We start from the raw sequence: 23,069 nt of genomic DNA, 5'->3' as shown, positions 1-23,069 counted from the left end.
ACCCCAACCCCAACCCCAACCCCAACCCCAACCCCAACCCCAACCCCAACCCCAACCCCAACCCCAACCCCAACCCCAACCCCAACCCCAACCCCAACCCCAACCCCAACCCCAACCCCAACCCCAACCCCAACCCCAACCCCAACCCCAACCCCAACCCCAACCCCAACCCCAACCCCAACCCCAACCCCAACCCCAACCCCAACCCCAACCCCAACCCCAACCCCAACCCCAACCCCAACCCCCAACCCCAACCCCAACCCCAACCCCAACCCCAACCCCAACCCCAACCCCAACCCCAACCCCAACCCCAACCCCAACCCCAACCCCAACCCCAACCCCAACCCCAACCCCAACCCCAACCCCAACCCCAACCCCAACCCCAACCCCAACCCCAACCCCAACCCCAACCCCAACCCCAGAATTATTTTTCTTATAATAATGATATTTGATATATATTTATAAACTGAAATTTCCATAAAAACATTGGCTTTGGAGGTTCTAAAATATAAACCAGAAAATAGAATGAATAAAAATTTACAAATTTTTGCATAAAACTAAAATAAGATCTCGAAAATTCTTAAGAGATAAAATATAAAATAACTTTTAAATATTATTTAATTTTAAATGAATTAATTTGAATCCTTTAATCTAATATAAATAGTAAACATTTTAAAATCATAAAATTTTTATCTAGCTACCAATATTAATTCAATTATTTTTAATATAAAATAAAGAAAATTCAATAGTTTATTTATATTTTTAAAAAAACTTGACTATAAAGATTCGAATAAAAAGTTAAAATATCTGCTTATATAATTTGAAGAACTACATAGTTTAAAAGTTTAGATTTGTTGACTAAAAATTCATTAAATTTATCCATAAAATAAATATATTTTTAATGCATTTATTTCAACTTTTAAATGCATATTGTTAATTAAATGAGTTAGTTCCCTATTAATCGTTATGAAATTTTATAAAAGTTAGAATAAATCAAGAACTGATTCCTTAGTGTAGTGGTTATCACGTCAGTCTAACACACTGAAGGTCCCGAGTTCAAACCTCGGAGGAATCATTTTTTAATTTTTATGAATAAAATGAAATTTTACATATAAAAAATTTTTAGATAAAAAGAATAGTCAATTATCATTAAAAAATAAAATCTACTATTTTAGTTTTTATTTTAAATTAAAAAAAATTTTAAGTTAAAATGATGCTAATTTATTCTATAAATTTCATCAACTGATTCCTTAGTGTAGTGGTTATCACGTCAGTCTTACACACTGAAGGTCCCGAGTTCAATCCTCGGAGGAATCATTTTTTATTTATAATTTATTATGCTAAAGCTACTAAAAAAATTTCATAAATACTACATTATATTAATCAATAAGGAATTAAATTCAGCATGGTATTAAATTAATAAGCTGATTCCTTAGTGTAGTGGTTATCACGTCAGTCTTACACACTGAAGGTCCCGAGTTCAATCCTCGGAGGAATCATTTTTAATTTTTTTAATGCTTACTAAACATCACTTTTTTATATGAACTCCTTTAAAAATAAATTTTTAATTTAAAAAGATTTTTGTTATAAAAAGGAAAATATCTTAAATGAGTATTTCATGAGTTGATTCCTTAGTGAAGTGGTTATCACGTCAGTCTCACACACTGAAGGTCCCGAGTTCAATCCTCGGAGGAATCAATTTTAATTTTTTACAAAACGTCACTTTTATTCAAAGAACTCTTTTAAAATAAATTTTTAATTCAAAAACATTTTTGTGATAAAAAGGAAAATACCTTAAATGGGTATTTCATGATTTGATTCCTTAGCGTAGTGGTTAGCATGTCAGTCTTACACACTGAAGGTCCCGAGTTCAATCCTCGGAGGAATCAATTTTTTAATTAATTTATGTTGTTTGCTAAAAGATTTATTGAAATTCAAATAAAATTTAAAAAAAATATTGGCCTCAAAATCATTCTAAAATTTTCTTTCATTTATGTTTAAAAAAAAATAAAGTATACAAAGCTATTTTTTATTTGAACAGAAAGGATTCCTTAGTGTAGTGGTTATCACGTCAGTCTAACACACTGAAGGTCCCGAGTTCAAACCTCGGAGGAATCATTTTTTTAAATATGTTTAATTTAATAAAATTAATTATACATCTTTATGAGAAAAATAAATGAACAAAAAAGAGAATGAATGAATGAATGAATGAATGAATGAATAAACAAATAAATAAATAAGCATGGAACATTAAATATGCAAAATAAATAAATAAGCATGGAACATTAAATATGAAAAATAAATAAAATTAAAAGTAATGAAAAGAAATATTTTATATAATTTTTAGCACTTTTTGTTTTATTTATTTATCTATTTCATATTAAATTGGATAATATTTCCTACTTTTTTAAGGCTAATGATTAAGATAATGACCTTGAGGATTATTTAAATTGCTCTAGAGTTTATTTTTTTTTAAACTACTATTAAGAGATATAAATGCTTTTGTCAATTATTTTTTATTATTTATCAAAGTTCTAAAGATCAACAAGAGACTTATTGTGTTGAACTTTTCTAATTTAGTTTTATAATTTATCATGCATCATTTGTTGTCTTTCTGCAATACTCATTTTATGAGCTTGTATTTTTTCATCATGTTTCTCTATCTTCTCAGTTAATTTTTCTTTTAATCTTTCATCTTTTGTTTCTAATTCTGTTCTTATTTTTTCTCTGGTTATATTTTTCTTCTTTTCTATTTTTTATCTTTCCTCAAAATGTTTTTTCAGGGATTTCATCTTATTTTACATCTTTTTTATTTAGTTAATTTACAACATTAATTGGAAGTGATATTATAAATAAGACTAATTTTACTTTCTATTGAATATCTAAATGGCTTTCTATTAAAGACTGAATGACATTCTCATCAGATATTCTTTTTTTATCTACTATACACTCTATTGTTTTATTATACCTATTCTTTTATCTTTCTACTCTTTCCCTATGAAGATTTTATACTTGTTACAATAGCTAGGTTGACTTCATCTACTTTTCATCAATCTGCTTCTGCAATAACTATCTTTCTTCTTCAATCCTCTCCTCTTTGATGTACTGCTTTTCTTTTATTTTTAGGAGCTTTGCATCTAAATTATTATTGTTCTTTAAAAATTCTTCTCTTTCCTTTTTTGAAATGCAAATATGAGTTAAAAAACTTCTACTTTGTAATAATATTTTACCTTCTCGAGCTGAAGTTTCTTTTCATTAGCTCTCTCTTGCATAAAATCCATTCTTTTAAATTTATTTATAATTTTTTCTTCTTTAACTTCCTGCATTTTTTTCACTCTTTCAAGCACTTTTTGTAATTTTTCCTATTATTCTTTTTGTCTTTTAAGAAGTTTAATTTTTTCAATTTACTCATTTTTTTTCATTCTTGTTTCTAGACTTTCAAGAGATCTATTGTATTCCAATTCTCTCTATTTCTTAGTATCAATGTATTATTCTACATATTTTCCAAGGGCTTACTCCTCTTTCTAAGCTCTTTTGATTTAGTCCTTTACTCTGTCATCAAAAGTAAGTATACTATTTTCTATAGATTTATTAAGTCCGATGAATGACTTATTACATCTTCCAGCAAAGCTACCATTTAAATTGATTATTTCTGATTGTGTTTAATTTAATCTCTACATAGAATCCTATAAATTATTATTATTGGTATAAAGAGTTTAAGATTTTTAATTCCTTTTAAGAGTTTATCTACAATTCATAAGATCTTTTAATTTTTCATAGTGCTTTGTGACATATTAAAGATAAACTATTAACTTTTTTAAATAAGTTTAATTGATACTAGTATTTATAGTTTTTTGATTCATAGATTCTGACATACTATATTCTTTGCAAAAATCATCAAAAGATTTCAAATTTAAATCTGATTATGAAATTCCTTTAGTTTGCATAGCTTTCTTCATATTAGGAGAGTCACAATTAAATTTACAAAAGAATATGCTATATTTATTTGGGTTTCTAATAAGTCTTTCTCTTTATTCTTAGGGTAAAATATTTTAATTAATAGCTTCATCAAGTAATCTCATAGATATTATTGGCATCCTATTTCCTTCGCTACTATATTCGATATTACCTTTTTTTTTTTTATTTTTTAAAATCTCTTTATACTGCTTCTCATAATCAAAGTATTCATCTTCTTCAACATTATATTTTGGGATTTCTGTTATTTCTGTCAAGTACAAGTTGTTGTTCTAATTTAATCAATAAAAAAAATTAAATTTCTTTACTTTCAAATTTTGAGAAGATGGTAAATTAAATATAAAATTTGAATGTTTAATTGAAAGAATAAAGCTTAATTTTAATCTACTTGCTATTTTTGAGTACTCATTTTTATCAGTCACTTTAACTACTATAAATTTATAACTCTAATTTGGCTTATCTAGTTTGCTATTTATATATCTAAGTAAATATTTGATAATAATTAATAATTAGATTATTTTGTTTGCAATTACAACAAATAATAATAATCAAATAATCATATTAGTTATAATTTATTATTTGATAAAATTGATAATTAATCAAATCAGTAATAATCCTCAAATTAAAAACAATAAGCAAAGAAGATTAAATGATTCTAATTTTCCAACATTTATTACAAAAGTTTTATAAATATTGATATATCATCTATCTAAAAATATCTTTATAAATTTTGATGCCTATTTGAACGAACAGCTTATTTGAAAATGAGAGATTTTTTTTTATGCACATAAATACCAAATTGTTAAAAATTTTATAAGAAAAAAAAAAAAATTATTGTATAATTTTTAAATGAGTAAATATGAATTTAATTTATTGATAAAAATATTAACATCAAATTTAATAAAAAATAAAAAATGCATTCATAAATTAATGTCTTATTTGATTTATTTTTATATAAAATTATCAAAATTTATTTAAAAATTGATATTAATCAATCTTCACAATTAATAAAAAAATTTTTATAAGAAAATCTTATTTTTTAAAAAATTTATATTTTATTTTGTAATTTCTATTTAAATCCTATTCACATTTTTAAAAAAATGCTGGTTTTAGATTTAAATATAAACATTTACTTCCTTTCTGAGTTTCTGTTTAAATAAATTAAAATACTAATTTATTAATTTAAATATTAAAAATGATTTTATCATTAAAATAATGAAAGCTTTTAATTATTTTATTTCTTACTAATTAATTTATTCATTCAAAAATAAATTTTAAGTATTTTTTTTAAAGATTTTAGCATTTTGATTTTTGATTAAATATTTCTTTAGGTTTGAATTAGCTTAAATTATTATAAATATTTAATATTTCTATTAAAAGAATTTATTTAAAAATTGATATTATTCTATCTTCACAATGAATTAAAAAATTTTTATAGGAAAATCTTATTTTTTAAAAAATTTCTTTTTGAATCCTCTTAACATTTTATATAAAATTGCTGGTTATTTTAGATTTAAATATAAAAATTTATATCCTTTCTGAGTTTCTGTTTAAATAAATTAAAATTGTAATTTATTAAGTTAAATATTAAATATGATTTTATCAATAAATTAATGAAAGCTTTTGATCATTTTATTTTTTACTAATTAATTTATTCATTTCAAAAATAAGTTTTAAGTATTAATTTTAAAGATAGATTTTAACATTTTAATTTTTTATTAAATATTTCTTTAGGTTTGAATTAGCTTAAATTATTATAAATATTTAAAATTTCTATTAATTATATTTAGTAAATAATATAAAAAAGGAAATAAATATTTGAATTAAAATAAAAATAAATTGATAAATAATTTAACAGTCAATCAAATGAATTTTAATTTTAATATTTAAGGAAGAAATAAAAACAATAATGTACATAAAATAAGAAAATTTTTATACATTTGCACACTATTAATTAAATTGGATTGATAGTATATTTTATATATTAACTATAGTGTAATTTGATAAAGGAATCATTGAATAGTATGCAAGTACTATATTTTATATAAAGATAGATAGATATATAGATAAATTAGCTTTTCTACATTTGCAATATCTCTCCAAATAGGGAATTAATTGATATGGTACAATCAAACGCTAAAGCAAGAAGAATGCAATAAATTAGCAGGTCTCTTCTAGCGTCGTTTGTAGTTAGTAGTATTTATATATTTTGATTAATACTTTTAATTGATATTAATTCATTTATTTATTTATATTCACAATTTCATATTTGTTTTATAATTTATGCATTGAACCTATTCAGCTCTTCAATTTAATTTAATTATTTTCAGGTATCAATTCTTCATGCTTTGAAAATTTTTACAACATCTTCTATTTTTGTTCTGCAAATAGGACAGACTTATAGGGTTTTTGAGCATTTGATACATGAAGAGTTATGTCTGCAAGGTAGAAAAACAGCATCCTTATCCTAGGAGAAGCAAATAAAGCAAGCATCATTTAATGCTTCTTTCTAAACTTCGTGATCAAATCTGCAATTATAACTGCTAGTAGAACCAATTTTAATGATTGTATTATTTTATATTTCCCAGGTTTCACTTGTATAGCCTTCTTTACTTAGTCTAATCCAAGTTCTATTTATTAAAAAAAATGTAATTAATTACCTTAAAAATAAAACTTTAAAATATTTACCCATTTGTTGAAGCATTGTCTTCTAAAAAGAATTAATTATTCATGAAGTATATTTTAGCATGAACATTTGAAAGATGTTAGTCATCAGGAAGTTTTATTTTATTTGATGGTTTTCTACCTATTGATACAAATCCTGGTTAGTCTCCTGAGTTCTTTATTTCCAACTTTTTTAATTAAAATTAGCTTAAGATTTGATAAAAGAAAGCATTATCAAATTTACCTTATAATGCTTAGGGTTTGTTGGCTTTGAATCTTCTAATATATCTAAATCTATAATTTAATTTTCAAAATCTAGATCAGAAACTTCAAACTAAAATGAGCCCATTTCAAAAAGCATCCCTAGTGTAATAGGGACTCTGTCTTTCACCTTTATAAATGTACCTGTGGATGAACCAATGTCTTTTATGAAAAATTTTTTATCTTGATAAACTATCTCTGCATGGTACCTTGAAATAGATTCTTCTAAAATCAAAATTTGATTTGAGGAGTGTCTTCCAATTTTACCACCATCCTCCTTAACACAAAAGAAATTAGTTTATATTCCTTCAACAGGTTCAATAATTAGAACATTTTTTAAAGCAGTTTAATCTTCGCTGGTATTATTGTTTACTTCTAAATTTTATTAATCTACTGCTTAAGTATATTCATCTATGTTTTCCTTGTCTTCTTCTGAAGATGAGTCAAGCTTACTGTTGCAGACTGGCAATCTAAGTCTTTAATTATCCTTTGTAATAAAATATAAATGATTAATTGATTGATTTTTAAACAAACTTAAATTTAATTATGCTATAATACAAAGGATTTCAATTACGAATTATTCATTAAATTGATTTATCGAAAATTATTTGAAAATGAAGAAAAATCTATTTTTGAAATGTGAAAACAAATTATATCAATCAAGAAAAAATACTTTAATAAAATTGAAATTGATGCAAATTATTAGTAAAATTTAGTTCAATAACACAGTTCTTTCTGGGATAATATAAAGAGATTTTTAAAATAACCAAATATTTAACAGATAAAAAAGTTTATGATAATTTATTTACTTGTTTGTAAGCATTTCCTTGAAATTTATCATTGAAGCTTTATTTTACATTGTTAGTGTTCATTTCAAATAAATATTTGTCTTCGTTTGCAAAATTTTAGATAGATTAACGATTAGAAACATTTGTTTCTTCAAAACTTTACATTTTCTTATAATTATTAGCCTTTATTTTATCTATCATCATAATTTATTATGAATTTTAATTCAGTTCACTTAGAACAATTTAATTGGGCTTTGATTCTTCTTGAAAAGTCTTTAAATACTATGAGTAGGTTTGTATTCCAACTGAAATCCCTATTTAAATTTTATTAAACTTTTTTAATTTAATTCAATAATTAAGCATCTAAATTGCAGTTAGATTTCATTCTTTTAACATGCTTGTGAGAAAATTAATCATAAAAATTACAGTTTAAAATTTTTTTTCTTTAGATGGCATTATCAATTTTTAGATGATTTTATAAGTCATCGCTGGTTAAAGTGTTTAAGCAAGAACCGTCAATTGTGTTTTCCTCTATTTTTATGGATAAAATAAATTTTAAACAAAAATCTTTAAACCTAAAGTTTTCCTTTCAATTAAAAACTTAGAAAAAAATGATATTTTAACATGTAAACTATAAGTAAAATAGATGTAATCATACAGGTAAAAGAATAATTATACCAATTAAAAAATAAAATCAAAATATTTTACTAAATTAAGGAGCATATTTATCAAGACCTATAAACTTTAACCATTCTAAAACATCCTCTTAAGACCAAATTAAAGGATCTTTTGGTAAAATTTCTCTTAACTTTTAGAAATCCATGTTTATGCTTCTATTAATTAGATTTTTGCTATTTCTTTAATATTTGAAGAAACAAAAGCTTTATTTTTGATTTTTTTTAGAAATCTTTAATTATTATACTCTTTTTTACTGTGAATCAATTTAATTAGTCCTAACGCAACATCATCAGCTGCTATTTGAAAATTCTTCTTCTTATCTAATAAAAAATATACACTGCTCAAAAAAAATAATCAAAAAAAAAAGGAAATAATCAAACAACCAAATTAATTTGATTCATTTGTTCTTTTTTCCTATTTATTATTATCGATTATGATCAAAACTTTTCTTTATTTCCTTTCATATTTCTTCATTCATTGAATAATATTGATTAAATATTTGATAATTCATTTCAAATACCAAAAAATTAAAATTTTACACTAGATAGTGTTTGGTAACGAATTTAATAAAATTTCCCGTTGATTTTTTTAAATTTCTAATTTTTTTTTTTTTTCATTTTATTTAAATTTTGATATAAAAATGAATGAATGATTATAAACATCTTAAGTATAGATTTTTATAAATTTGTAAAAGTATTAATATGATTTCTATTAAAAAAAGTAAATTATTAATAAAAAATATATTATATCTATGTCAGAAAAACATTTCTAATTGCACATCATAATACTTAAGTAGAACTTTTAAATATCTGCTTCTAGTTGAATGGACTTATTTTTAAATATATTATAATCTCTAGTTTTTTAATGCCCATAGATTTAAAATTTAAATGAAACTTTCACAATTATTAATAATTATATTTTAATTATTTTAGTTTGCACCAACTATTTTAATTACAAATTCATTTATAAAGCATACAATTAAAAATTAACTTTTTTAAGTTTTACTTTGGTAAATATAATTATTAATTTTATCTTCATATTTAATAAGTCTCAGACAAACACAATTTAAATTAATATAATTAGAATTTGTTTATGCGATATTTATTCTTAAAAATAACTAACAAAATAAAGCTAAGAAACAAATAACTATAAAATTAATGTGTAAATCATACAAAAATTAAAATGTATTAAATTTAATAAAAAATTGAAGAATTTTTGTAAAAAATTAAATATTAAAAGCTTAAAAATTATGAGGAAGTAGATATTTAATATATCTATAATATTTTAATCATCGAAATATTTATTCAAAATTCAATTTTACGATTTTTAAAAATAAATATGTCCAAATGTTTTACATATTAAATAAATGTAAAATCAAACTAAGATAAAAAATATTTAACTTTTAATTTTCATATTTTTTATCAGTTTTTGAATCTATCTTTTGATTAAAAATTTGATGAAATCGTAACAATACTTCAATTAAGAAAATACCACAACTAATCAATTTCCAAGCATTCAACTTATTGTATCAAGGATTAGGAGATCATTTATCTTTTTAAAAATAAATATATAAATCAATTTAATAAAAAAATATATAAAATATTAATTATTTAGAGTAATTAGTAATATACTTAGTTAAAGATTTAGCTTTTCTATAAATAAATGATATTTAGCTAGACTAAACTGCAAATATTTTTGATAATTTCTATAGGGTTTGTTTATTGCGGATAGGCTAGATAGCCAACACCTACTCCTTAAAGAGTAGTCAAGTATGAAACTATTAGTGACAAACAATTCAAAATTGAGCCTGGATAGATGCTTTAAATATCATTTAATTCTGATGTATATGATGTATAGTCGATTAAGGTGCTATAGAAGTTAAATAATGTAGGATTATATTATTAAAAACACATTTTTAAAAATAATTTTTTTATTATTACATTTGCCCATAATTTATTTTAATTTTTAACTAGGGCACGTTGCAAGATATGACAATAAACAACTATCAATTATTTGAAGATTAAGACAAGTTCAATCTTGGAGGATGTGTTTCTTATTAGACATAGGCTAATTATCAAAAGCTCTTTACTATTAATGTTAATCTCAATATAGATAGTGATCAAGTATAAGCGAGATTTACTGATGTTCTCTACTTCAAAGATGATAAAACATTCATGATGTTAAGTTCTGATTTCAACATTTATACTGTATTAAATATTTCAAAGCTTTATTAAAATACTTTTTAATTCGAAGCGCATTCACCAATATTAATACTTTTAAAAAAATCTTCAAACTATAAAAATTTAAAATAATAAAATTGAATTTTTAATGCAAAAGTACACATATCTTAGCTTAGGAAACTCTTAAAATGGAAATTATGATACTCTTCAAAGTTCTGTTAATTTTAAAAACCTTATCAATATTAAGCCTGATTAGGAACCATGGGCTAAGGGAATTTCGTATAAAAGTAAAGGATATATATTTACTCCTTCAAGAGCTTTTCTCATAAATTCATATTAGGTATCAAATATCAAATCAGATATGATAATTCAGACTAATTATGTTGCCAGACAAAAAATTTATTCTGTATTTTATTTATAAATTATAACAATAATTTATTTAATAATTATCAATTAAAATGAAAAAATATCAAAACTTTTTATAAATACTTATATTATATTTACAATAGATAGTGACATGCTTAACTGGTAATAGTATCTACATTTTAACAGCTTCTGGAACAGATGGAGTGGATTCATATTATGTTTAGTAGACTGGAGAATTTATTTACTCAGCTTCTTATCAAAAATAATAACAAAATAATATGGCTAATATAAACTAAAATATGCCAGCAACTTGTATGTTTAACATAGTAAAAATTAAAATTGTTTAACAAGGTTAGGACTAAATTGCTATTTTTCAAGAAAATAATGAAGGACTACATGTCTTACTAATAAATCCTCCTAAAAGTTAAAATGCTCCTATTACATTCTAATACCAGTACTTTATTGGAATTCCTTTCATTTCATCATTTGATGCAGTCAAATATACTATGTCAATAACACTTGGTTCCAAAACTTTCTAGTCTGGATTGGAGGTTTTCTTTGATAAAAATAACTACTATATCAATTAGTAAATTAAAAATTTTTAAACTAAATCCACTTTCAATAATTATATGTTTTTAATAGTTTTGGAGATGATGAAATTTAAATTGATGATGTAGTTCTCGACTCACAAACAAAAAATGCTATATGGATAAGTGATGATATAGGTAAAGCTTACAGACACTCTATTTTCAGACAAAACTTTCAATATAGATAACAAATTTATGAAGAATTTATAGATTTAGCTGGAGACAACTAAGTTATTTTTTTCAACTACCAAAACATGAACTTATTGTTTACCTTAGGTTAAAGATGGTTAGAAATTTTTAATATAACAAATGTGTAATCTGAGGTAATGCTTTAATTAAAATATTAAATATAAAAAATTTATTTTATTTATTAATAATTTTTATGAAAATAATCAATTTTTCTTTGAGATATTTTTGAGTTTTTCATTTGCTAATTAATAATGCTAAAATAAGACAGATATTTTGATTTTTTTAAAGAAAATATTTCTTTAAAATAAAAATTTTTGTAAACTAGGTCTTATGCTCAAGCAAATAAGGTGGAGTAGACCAATAGTATAATGTTACTTTTACAACAAATTATTGCTCTACAGAGTAATTATTATAAGGTAAAGAAGCAGATTCGTTATACTTATTCAAAGAATGCATAGTAAGTTTCAATTTAAACTTCTAGACCATTGATGTTTATATAACATCAGCAAATATTGGTTTGATTATTGGATTGACTATCGGTTTATTTGTTCTTTTAGTTATTATTCTTCTTTGTATATATAACCGCTATAAAAAGAACAGAGGTCAAATAGATTAACTTTTTGAGCAAAAGAAGAAATACATGAATATTGAATCTGATGAGCATAATAATATGAGATAAAATGAATAAAAAAATCAAATTTAGCATTAATTTGATATCTAATGAAGCTCTTAGATAGATTTTATTTTTATTTATGTTTGGAAAAAATATTAAAATTTTATAAATTAACAACATTTATTCAATTTACTGTATAAAATATTTAACTAATCTTGATATATTTTTATGCTGTTAGAAATAATTAAGATAATTTTTATTCTTAAATGTAAAGAAAATATGAAGAATTTTTTTGATTAAATAATTTAAAATATTTAGTTATTTATTTATTTTTTCTTGTAAATATTTTATTATTTTAGGTAAGTTAATTAATCCTCAATATGAATATATTTTCTAATGAATATGAAACAAAACTATAAAAAAAATAAAACAATTAAAAAATTTGTCTTATAAATCTAAAAGCTAAAATATTTAAAATAATTTATTCAATAAATATGCAAATTTTAGTTATTAATATCATTGATTTATCATTCAACTGAAAAAATTTATTATTATAAAGAAAAAAGGAGATTTTGGCGCAATAATATTCTAATAGTTTCTGTGTAGCGGAATACATATATATTATAAATATATATATTAGTATAATAAAGCGAGTGAACCGCTAAAAAATATCTTACTAAATATTTTAAAAGTTATAGTTTATCTTATTTATTGAAAATTGAAATCATAAAAAATTTATTTGAATCTTTTTTTACTGTATTTTAGTCATAAAAAACAATAATATAAAAACTGATAGATATATTAAATATAAAAAATATTAATTAAACAAAATTTGATTATAGCAAAGAGTAATAGCAAACTTAATAATTATTTCTGTTAAATGAGTTCTGACAATAGTGAATAAGAAAAATAAATGTAAGAAGAAATAACAAAGGAACAAAAAATTTTAGATAAGGAAGAAAATGGAGATTAAAATAATCTAAATGATGAAGGCAGTCGTAACTAGGAAGAGGCTGAGGAAATCACAAAGATATTGAAAGAAAGTTCAAGCAAAGTAAGTGAAAAGTATTTAGAGAGCAGGCTTACAGAGGCTGTTGAATGTTACAAGAATAAAAACTTTGATTAGGCTGAAAATATTTTCTCTGATCTGATGATTTATGCAGTTAAATTTTATAAATCTGAAACCCATGTGAAGATGTCTAAATACTTCTTTTTTTACGGAGATATGCTTCTTTCTAAACTTGAAAATAATCCAGATGTCTTTGGAGATAAAGCTTAAAAAAAATTAGACAATTAAACTACTGAAGAAGTTGAAAAAAATCCTAATTAAATGGCATCTGAAGAAGCTAGTGAATAGAAAATGGTTGCTTAAAAAGAATAAAAAGAGGAGGATGAAGAAGAAAACGAAGAATCTTAGTCCTAAGGTATTTGAAACAAATATAAACTTTAAAATAATTTATTTTTGATCATAAAAATATATTTAAAGCACTTAAAAGAGTGAGGAATTTCACATAAACAAAAATTTTTATAATAAATAAGGAGAAGAAGAAATTGTTTAGCTAGACACAGTTATTTTTAAAGATGAAAATGTAGAAATTAGAGATGAAACTAATGCACCATAAAATAATGAAGAAAATTAAACTGAAGAAAACAATCTACCAATTGGTAAAGTGACTATGGAAAAGTCAGATCCTATTGATGATTTATAGTTAGCTTGGGAAAATTTGGAATTAAGTCGTAAGATTTATAATTAAGAGTTGTTATAATTATAAGATAGCTAAGATGAGGATAGAAAAGAAAAATAAATTTAAGTCAAAAAATAAATAGTCGAAGTAACTTTAAGAATTGCTGATTTAGAATAATGGAGGGATAATTTCTCAGATGCTTTAAAGGAATACACTATGTAAATAATTATCTATATTAGGAGAAAAAACTTATCTTTTAATTTTAAATAGGGCTCTTTAGTTGTCAAAAGAAATAGAAGATAGGGAGTATAGCAGAACTTTGAGCAGTATTTTCTTTTAATTAGGAAACGCTGTACTTTATGAAAATAAAGAATATTGTGAAGAAGAGGGTCTTAAAAATTTTATTGACAGTGCATAAATATTAGAAAATTGTCTTTCAAAAAAAATAGCAATTCCTCCTTAAGAACTTCCTAGCTTCAAAATATTAAAAAAAGACGATATTAAAGTCGACCATTTAAAACACAGCTTTTTGGATGATGATGAATCAAAGGAAATTAAAGATACTCTAAAAGTTTTATATGAAAAAATTGAAGACACCTTGATACAAAGGGATGAAAGAGATAAGTACAAAGCTTACTAAGAACTTATGAAAAAATAATCTCAAAATTAAAATCAATTTGCCTAACCTTCATAAAATAGTGTTCCTATCAAAAATTTAGGTACATTTGGATCCTTAAAAAGAAAAGAACCTTCTTCTGAAAACAGCAATTCTTAAAATGGTTCTTCAACTACTATGAATATCCCACCTTAAGAATCAGGTAATAGTCAACAATCATCTAATGGTTCTCATATTAGTCCTGATGGAAACCCAGATAAAATGCTCAAAAAGGATTGAAAGAAGAAATAAATAAATATTTTTAGAGTATAAATTTTGTAAAAATTCAAAAAAAAAAAGAAATAATCAACTTATTTTGATATTATGTCTGAATTGTTTTATAATTTTAAGTTTATTTTAAACTTATACAAAAATTTAATTTTAAAATTGTAGATTTTAAATTTAAAATATTAAATCATTTTTGCATTGTGCATTTAAGATTAAATTTTTTAATAAATGTATTTATGTATCCTTAAAGAAAAAACCTTACTTCGATCAAATAAATGAAATAAATAAAATTAATAAGTTTGCTAATAATTTTATGAAACAAATAATGTTATTGTAAATATTGTTCTCAAATTAGCTTAAAAATTTGATCTTCAGTGATTAATTTTGATATCTTTACTTTTTCATGTCATGATTGAATTAATATTTTTAATACAAAAAATTTTATTTTATTGAAAGAAACTTATTTATGCCTTAGATATTTTTTATGGACAGTTTATTTTATTTTTTACAATTTACTAAATTTACCTATATTTATTGATTTAGAAAATCTTTTAGTTAAGATGGCTGTATAAAAATTTTTTTAATTAAATTTATTATCTTCTGTACATTTTTATCTCATTGTTTGAAAGTTAAATTGGAAAAATTGTGTTATTTATTATTTTTCATAAGCAAAAGTGAAAAAAAAAATGTTAAAAAATGTATTTTAATTTTTGATTAAGTAATTAAAATATCTTCATAATTTTTAGAATTTAAAATTCAAATATTCTATTTATTATTTTTTACATTTTAATTTTAGGTTATTTTAATTTATAAAAAAAATTAGTTAATTAGCTTTTTTTATTATTTTTTATTGAAGTTTGCTAAGTATTTTTGATCAAATTTTTACAAATCAACTTTTCTTTTTTTATTTGATCTTACTTTTAAAAAGGTAATAGCTTGCAACATCACTTTCCAAAATTTTGATATAAGCTCAAATGCCTTAATTAAATTGATTAAATAACAATTTAATTCTAGGAAACAAGGTTATATTTATATTTTAGTGTATAATATCTTTATTTTAAATCTATAGGCTCAATTAAAAATCTCTCTAAAAATCATAAAAGAGTTATCTCAGTAAAAGATTCTGAATGAATATAAAAGATTACTTTTTGAATTATTTTAGTTAAAATATTTATTTGTATTTTTAATTATTTGTGATTTTATTATAAATAAAAGGTACGCACCTTTGTACATACACACATTTATACATCTAATACCCTTATACAATCCTGATAATTAAATTAAATTTGTAATAAATAAAATCAATCAAAATATAAATAGCCTAAGAATATTATTTAATCAAATATTGATATATTTTATAAGTTAGAAATAGTTTTCAATAGTTAATTAATAGATAAAAGCAATAAAAGTTAGAAATGCCAAACCTTCTTTTGCCTATTTGCATGAAAACATAGTTGACTAACTACCATAGAGTTACTCATTATCTTTCAATCCCAGAAGAAAGAAGATTAGTTACTGGAGGCTTAAATGGTGATATTATTATTTGGAGAATACATAGTCATGAAGGATTAGCAGATGAGTAATCAAATAATAGCGCTTCTTCGCCATTAGTGAAAGAACATCCATCATATTTAGAGCCTATAAGGTATTTAACTCCTTGTCTTTCATAGACTGTCGGATAAGTTACATGTTTGCAGTTAATAAAGAATCCCATAAATCACGAAATTGTAAATTAATGTTATTATTGATGCAAATAGAGATTTTATAATAAATGATACATTATTAGTAAAGAATAAACAATATTATTTGAACTTTTAAAAGATATTGACCATTTGTTAGGTATAAATAAAAGTAATTTGTGTCTTTAAAATAATTAGGATAATTCTCATTACTGCATTTTAAGTATTCATCAAGACAACAGAGTTAGAATTTGGGATTTGAGAGATGGTAGATGTATTAATATTTCTTCACATGCAACTTTTAAAAGCTCTAATATAAACTTATGTGTTCCAATAACTCCTAGTTCAAATAGGTTTTTTGCAGTAGCAGGTAAATCATTTTAAATTAAATAAAGCAAAGAAGTATAAAGATAATAAAACATGTTTAATAATCTGATCATTTTAATCAAAATTGCTTATTCATTTTTATTTTTGTATTTAAATAGGAAATGGTAAGGGAGTTGAAATACTTGATGTATGGAAATTAAAAAGCGTAGCTTGCTTTAGCATTGATGAAAAAAGTACCATGGTTAGAGATATATAAGTTGTTTATGAAAAAAGCGAGATGTATGTAGTAGACGATTAGGTAAATATCAACTAAAAAATAATATCTTTTCTTTTTTTATTCAAAAAATAAAAATTTGTAAATTTTAAGTTTTCAATTTTTTGCTTTCTTTGGTATTCTACCTGCTATCTATCTATCGATCAATCTATCACTAATTTCAACAATCAATATATTATTTTACATCTAGGAGATTTTTCATTTTTAATAAACTTTAGTTATAGAAAAAATGAAAAGATATTTTACTCTTTGTATGTTTTAGTTTGATAGTGTTATTTTAAATAATAGAAAAAATATTTATAAGCTTATAAAATAATACAAAAATTACTTATAAACTTATTAAAAAGCTTGTTAATGTGGTAGCAAATATTACTTTTGCGTTTTAAAGTTACTCAAACAATTTTTTAAGTTTTAAATTATTATTTATAAACAGTTTTTAATAAACTTTTACTTAATAGAATATATTGTATTGCCTAAAGATTTCTGAGTACCAGTAGAACGAGTATAGTGTTTACAGTAAGTATGTAAGAAATTAAATAGAGTATGAGAAATAAATTAAAAATGCTAAGTGTAAGCTTATAAATAAAGTGAAAATAACAAGCTCTAAGTAATAACTTGTTAAAATGCTCATTATGTAGAATATACCCTTCATACTATTTATATATCCTAAAAAAGTGTTATTTTAAAAAGCTGATGAACTTTATAGGCTAATTCATGAACTTCCATAGGAAGAGAAAAAACCAGAACAGACATAACCATAACCATTTTCAATATCTAACTAAAGTAATCTAAAAATGCACTTCTAAAAAACTGATGACATTATTTTTGGTGCTTCTAGAAAAAAAGCAGCACCTACTTATCAAAGACTTAAACAAAAAATTAGTTATAAGATAGATTTGCCAAAATAAGTTAAAGATAATCCAGAATTAGAAAAAAATTATATTTATAATGGCGCAGAGTATATATATTACCATGAGCAACAATATATTTTGTTATCCTTGAAGGTTAAATTTTATTCAAATTAATAAGAATAAGAAATTAAAATTTTGATATTAAATAGGATGGCACATGTTAATTAATAGGATTAAAGGACATAGAAATGCTATCAGAATTTAATGTAGTTTCAATAGACAAAGATTATTCTTTTGATTATGCATCATTCAGTTATTCTAAAAATGTAAAAAGTTTTAGCTTTTATGTTCGACCTAAACCAATATTTAAAATTAGGAAAACTCTTTAAAAGGAAAGCTAAGCATGCAACTTGTTGAAATTTTGAAGGGAATTTAAATTGACCAAGATTATAAAGACAATTAATTAAAGTTTGATGTTATTGGATTTGAGCCTTATCACAGCCTTTTATTTTAATTTGAATAACAGAAGTCACAAATGGCTACTTACTCATTTTTAAAGCACTTTGATATTATCAAGAACTCAATTTATTAATTAAAATATATTAATTTTGCTTCAGAAGTAAATAAAAATTTTTAAAGGAATTCATTTATTCATTACTAATATTTTACAATAAAAGCCTCTTTAAGAAGAAAGTGATAAAAATAATATGATTTGCCAATCAGATATTAGAATAGTATTCAATGAAAATAGTCTTTAAGATAGTATATACAAAAAGATAGATTTTACTTAGTTTTTGTTTACTCAACCAGAGCAAAAGCAAATAATTTCTTTATTTAACAGCGAAAATCGTCTTGTAGACAAAGACAGAATCTTTAATCAATTCTTCTATTTAAAGTATGGATAATATCTTGAAGAAAAATATGGAGATGAAAAAATTACAATTAGTTCTATGGATTTTTTAGATGATAAAAACCCCTTTTATTTCTTCGGAACTGAGAGTGGTAAAGTTGTAGGTATTCCTTTACTTTATTCAGACGATAAAGAGATGTTTGATATGCTGTATTATAATTTCGACTACAAAAGCCCAATCACTTTCTTAGAGTATAAGAAAGGTTATTTAATCATTTCTAGTGCTTCTGGTAGATCTGCAGTTCTTCAACTATAATCTTCGGAGGAGTAGATTATTAAACCTGATATCAACTTTAAAGGGAAATTAAATATAATAGATCTATCTGCTCTTCCTAAGTTCAGTGAAGTATTTTCAGCTCCAATAAAGCATATCATGAAACCTAAAATTGTCAATAGTATATTAAAAGATCCTGCTAATTAAGAAGTTATCAAAGATTCTCAAAAATATCTTAAAAATACTCTCTGCTTTATTTTAACAAATAATTCAGTTATCATTTACAACACAAAGCTAAAATAAATTGATTTTAAGCTTAATTCTAATAAAAGTTCTATTTATGGATTATACTTTAATCCCATATCTGATTATTTCATCATTCTTACAAGCGAAGGGCAAGTGAATTTCTGGTAATATAGCGTTTACTTATTTATTTAAAATTAAATTTAATCTGTTTATAAATTTTAAAAGGTCTATGGGCAGCTAAAGATTTGAAAAAACTGGAACATTTATCAACTATTCAAGCTTATTTGATGTTGAAGGACTAATTTAAGATAATTTTTAAACTCAAAGAGGTCTAAATAAATACTCAACATATAAAAAGATACATGAAGAAACGATTTCTAAAGTACATTCAGTTTTAGAGTTTAACTAAAGGCACTATGACGACACAATAAATTTCAATGATGAATCATCCAACAAATCAAGAACCACACTATTGATTTATGAATAGCTTGGAGAACTTAGAGATTAAAAGCATTCACCAGAAGAGTAACTCAGCTTACTATGGATGATTTAAGTAAAAATTTAATCAAAAAAAGATAAACTAAAAAAATAAATAAATTAAAAAGTAATTAAAAGGTATGATCTATCAAAGTAGAAATAGCAAAAATGGGATGAGTATCCTTAAATTAAAACTTAATAGGCTGAAATAGCAAACTTACTCAAATTAAGCTTATATTTTATTCGTAGATGTAAAAAAGCACAATCAACAAATAGTAGATATATTTGAAACAGCTCATGATCCGGAAGCACACCAAGTAAAAAATTAATATTATTTTTCAAGAGATTTAATTAATTTATTTCATATAAAAAAGATATTTTCATACATTCCATTCGTTTATCCATGGGGAAACAAAGCAGATCTCAACATGGCTAAATATATCAATCATAAAAAGCCTGTATTTAATTACATAATTGGATCACCTGGTATGGGTTAATGCTTCTCTTTTTCATTAGAGAAGGATTCCTAATATTCAACTTCAAGCTATTTGTCTTCTATTTAGGCATTAAGTATTATTTTGCATTTAATGATTTTAGGTGTATTCAAAAATAGTGAAGTAAATAAATGATAAAAAATTCAATAATTTGAATTATTTTTTTTTGTAAATTTTTTTTAGGAAACATACAAAAGCATGTTAGAAGTTGCAAATTTGTTTACAAAAAATAAAAAGAGAGTTCACCCTCATTTTAAAAGCTTAAGTTTGTAAATTTTGTCTAGGTTTTGCATAGATGATTCGAATGAGGTTATGAGCTCTTCTTCAAATTTAATGATCAACTCATTAGTCTATAAGGTAGTAGTTATTAATCTAAGAAATAATTTCTTTAATTAAATATATTAAATAGGATGAAGATAGCTTACAATATACTAAATTGTGTTCAGAATTATTCAATTATAACCTACAGTATTTGAAAGAAAAAGATGAAATACAATTCTCAGTTTCTGAAATAACTTGGTTGCTGATGATCACATACACTAACATTTTCTCAAACAGTTAAGTTGGAGATGTAACTATTCATTATATTCCATTTTTAAATAATTAATTCTATTAATCTTTTTCATTTAAACAAAAAAGATGACTGAGTGCATCAAGAGAATAGTTAAAGGTGTTGAATTAACTAATTGTTTAAAAAATCCCAATTTAGTGGCTCCATGTATGAAGATTCTAACTGAAGGTAAACATAAAAAGTTTAATTAAAAATTAATTTAAAATTTAAATGAATAGGAATTAACTTATGGAAAGACTTTATAGATAATTATAGAGATCTAGTTTCTAACTTAATCTTTATTTACTTCCATTACAACACTTCCAATGAATACTTAAGAAATTTGAAGGATATACCCAGAACTCAACTTAAAAAAGCAATATACCTAGATTAATTTTTAAAATAACCATAAAATATAAGAAAGAGGATGAAATTAATGACAATAAAGTACAAAACAAACTTCATTTCTTTTTAAATTTTAGAATTAAAATTTTAATTAAAAAAAAATTAGGACAATTATTTCTTTGGTAAATGTATGCTAAAATGAATTTTTGCAAATAGTCAGCCGTGAAATAGAAAATAAAGACAGACATCCTTTATACCCATGCTCAATAATAGATATAATTAGAAATTATATAAAAGTTTAATCAGAAAGTGCTAGAAATAAACTTCCAATTTTTATTGAAATAATATTAAAGTAATTAATAAATTAATATTAAAACTTGGTTTAATTTATCTAATCTTTAAATCTAAAACAGGTCTTTGGATCCTAATAATCCAGAGTATAGAAGAATTTGCCATTAACCTGCAACAAATGCTTTATAAGCCATCTTTAAAATTTATCCAAGCATATCTTTCCATCAGTAGTCTCAAGTAACTTAATTGTTTTATTTTTATAAATAATTTTAATTAAATTTTATCAATTATTAGAAATTCGCTGTAGGAACAAACTAAAATCAAATATTTATTTATGACCTGAGAACTGCAGTTAAATGGAGAGTACTTGCTGGTCATGTAGGTGAGGTTAAAAGTGTTAGTTTTGATAACAGTGGAAAGCACATAGCTTCCTTTAGTTCTGAAGATTTCATTCTGAGAATATGGAAAGTTGGATCAACAGGATTCTTTAGTTCTATATTAAATATGAATGGCACTCCTTCCAAAAATATACAAATACCAAGATAAGAGTACGAAGCCTTACTTAAAAAAGGTAGTAGAGTTAATATAAGTTGGGACTAAAGTGATAGAAGACTAACTATAAATTTTGGAAACGAAAGCTACCCTGTAAATATTTCATGAAGTATATGATTTAAAACTTTAATATTCTCTTGTTTCAAAAGTATTATACATTTCTTATTTGTTTTAGTAGTCATAATATAAATTAACTTTTTAACAAATTTACAAATAATATTACTTCGATTAATTATTAAAAAAAATATTGAACTTAATTCCTTTATTTTATATAAAAACATCTTTGCTTACTTATTTTTAAATACCCAAAATTATTATGAATTTTAAGTCTTCATTTTATGAATAAACTAAAATTGTTTTTTATTTTATTTTTAATTGTCTAAAAAAGTTTAAAATAATTAAACTAAAGCATTCAGAATATTTTTTATTTAACTTATATTTATAAACAAAATATCTATCTAAAACAATAATTAAATACTAGAACTATGCATAAATATCAGATTTTCGATATAACTAAATTTGATATTAGATTTTTAAAGTATTTTAAAGAGTGATATTTATTTTATTTTTTTCTTATTCATTTTAGAAAGATCAAAATTACCACAAATCTCAAATTATTTTTTATAATTAATTTATTAGTAAATAATATAATCATTAATATGTAAATTTTAGATATTTATTTTGAATATCAGTGTTGATAATATCATAAAAAATTAAGCATCAAACAATTATATAATCTATTTAAAGAATATATTGATTTATTCGATTTGCTAAATACAATGAAATAAAGTTTCTTAAATAAATTTTATTTAAATATGATAAAAAAGAAATATAATTAGCTGTTTATAATTTCCTAACTAATTGCATTAAGTTTCATTTTAACAAATCCAATTAAATTGAAAAATATGCAAGTAACTAAGTAAATAAGGAATGGTAGGAATTAAAAGAAATGAGGGAAATGTCAAGAATAGGTAGTTTTAAACATGTATT

The 23,069-nt window shown here is 23.0% G+C and overlaps 5 protein-coding genes across 5 annotated transcripts; 3 read left to right on the top strand and 2 right to left on the bottom strand. All coding sequences in view use genetic code 6, as the record gives it.

Moving 5' to 3' along the window:
* Window positions 1-2,375: 2,375 nt before the first annotated feature.
* On the bottom strand, window positions 2,376-4,384 carry TTHERM_01014800 (hypothetical protein; the record flags this gene model as incomplete). Its single annotated transcript, XM_001030826.2, has 4 exons — window positions 2,376-2,804; window positions 2,869-3,174; window positions 3,231-4,247; window positions 4,364-4,384. The coding sequence occupies 4 exons, from the start codon at window positions 4,382-4,384 to the stop codon at window positions 2,376-2,378; spliced, it is 1,773 nt and encodes a 590-aa protein (XP_001030826.2).
* Window positions 4,385-6,316: 1,932 nt separating this feature from the next.
* Window positions 6,317-8,511, bottom strand: TTHERM_01014790 (FHA domain protein; the record flags this gene model as incomplete). The annotated part of the gene is made up of 6 exons (XM_001030825.2): window positions 6,317-6,605; window positions 6,664-6,827; window positions 6,884-7,387; window positions 7,710-8,002; window positions 8,115-8,219; window positions 8,397-8,511. The coding sequence occupies 6 exons, from the start codon at window positions 8,509-8,511 to the stop codon at window positions 6,317-6,319; spliced, it is 1,470 nt and encodes a 489-aa protein (XP_001030825.2).
* A 1,517-nt stretch (window positions 8,512-10,028) lies between these two features.
* Window positions 10,029-12,412, top strand: TTHERM_01014780 (transmembrane protein, putative; the record flags this gene model as incomplete). The annotated part of the gene is made up of 6 exons (XM_001030824.3): window positions 10,029-10,253; window positions 10,340-10,573; window positions 10,704-10,952; window positions 11,056-11,498; window positions 11,555-11,822; window positions 12,014-12,412. 6 exons carry the CDS (start codon window positions 10,029-10,031, stop codon window positions 12,410-12,412), a joined length of 1,818 nt encoding a protein of 605 aa, XP_001030824.2.
* A 769-nt stretch (window positions 12,413-13,181) lies between these two features.
* On the top strand, window positions 13,182-14,881 carry TTHERM_01014770 (hypothetical protein; the record flags this gene model as incomplete). The annotated part of the gene is made up of 3 exons (XM_001030823.3): window positions 13,182-13,725; window positions 13,841-14,204; window positions 14,257-14,881. The coding sequence occupies 3 exons, from the start codon at window positions 13,182-13,184 to the stop codon at window positions 14,879-14,881; spliced, it is 1,533 nt and encodes a 510-aa protein (XP_001030823.3).
* A 1,403-nt stretch (window positions 14,882-16,284) lies between these two features.
* TTHERM_01014760 (WD domain, G-beta repeat protein) lies at window positions 16,285-22,187 on the top strand (the record flags this gene model as incomplete). Its single annotated transcript, XM_001030822.2, has 17 exons — window positions 16,285-16,596; window positions 16,747-16,918; window positions 17,034-17,173; window positions 17,608-18,153; window positions 18,210-18,326; window positions 18,377-18,619; window positions 18,678-19,534; window positions 19,596-19,923; window positions 19,976-20,164; window positions 20,222-20,464; window positions 20,525-20,698; window positions 20,751-20,912; window positions 20,981-21,080; window positions 21,131-21,338; window positions 21,403-21,588; window positions 21,650-21,764; window positions 21,822-22,187. 17 exons carry the CDS (start codon window positions 16,285-16,287, stop codon window positions 22,185-22,187), a joined length of 4,458 nt encoding a protein of 1,485 aa, XP_001030822.2.
* Between the last annotated feature and the right edge of the window lie 882 nt (window positions 22,188-23,069).

The sequence above is a fragment of the Tetrahymena thermophila genome (genome assembly GCF_000189635.1).
Source record: "Tetrahymena thermophila SB210 genomic scaffold scf_8254457, whole genome shotgun sequence".
NCBI lineage: Eukaryota > Ciliophora > Oligohymenophorea > Hymenostomatida > Tetrahymenidae > Tetrahymena > Tetrahymena thermophila.
The sequence above is the reverse complement of the archived record's forward strand: the minus strand, read 5'-3'. Positions and strand labels throughout refer to the sequence as shown.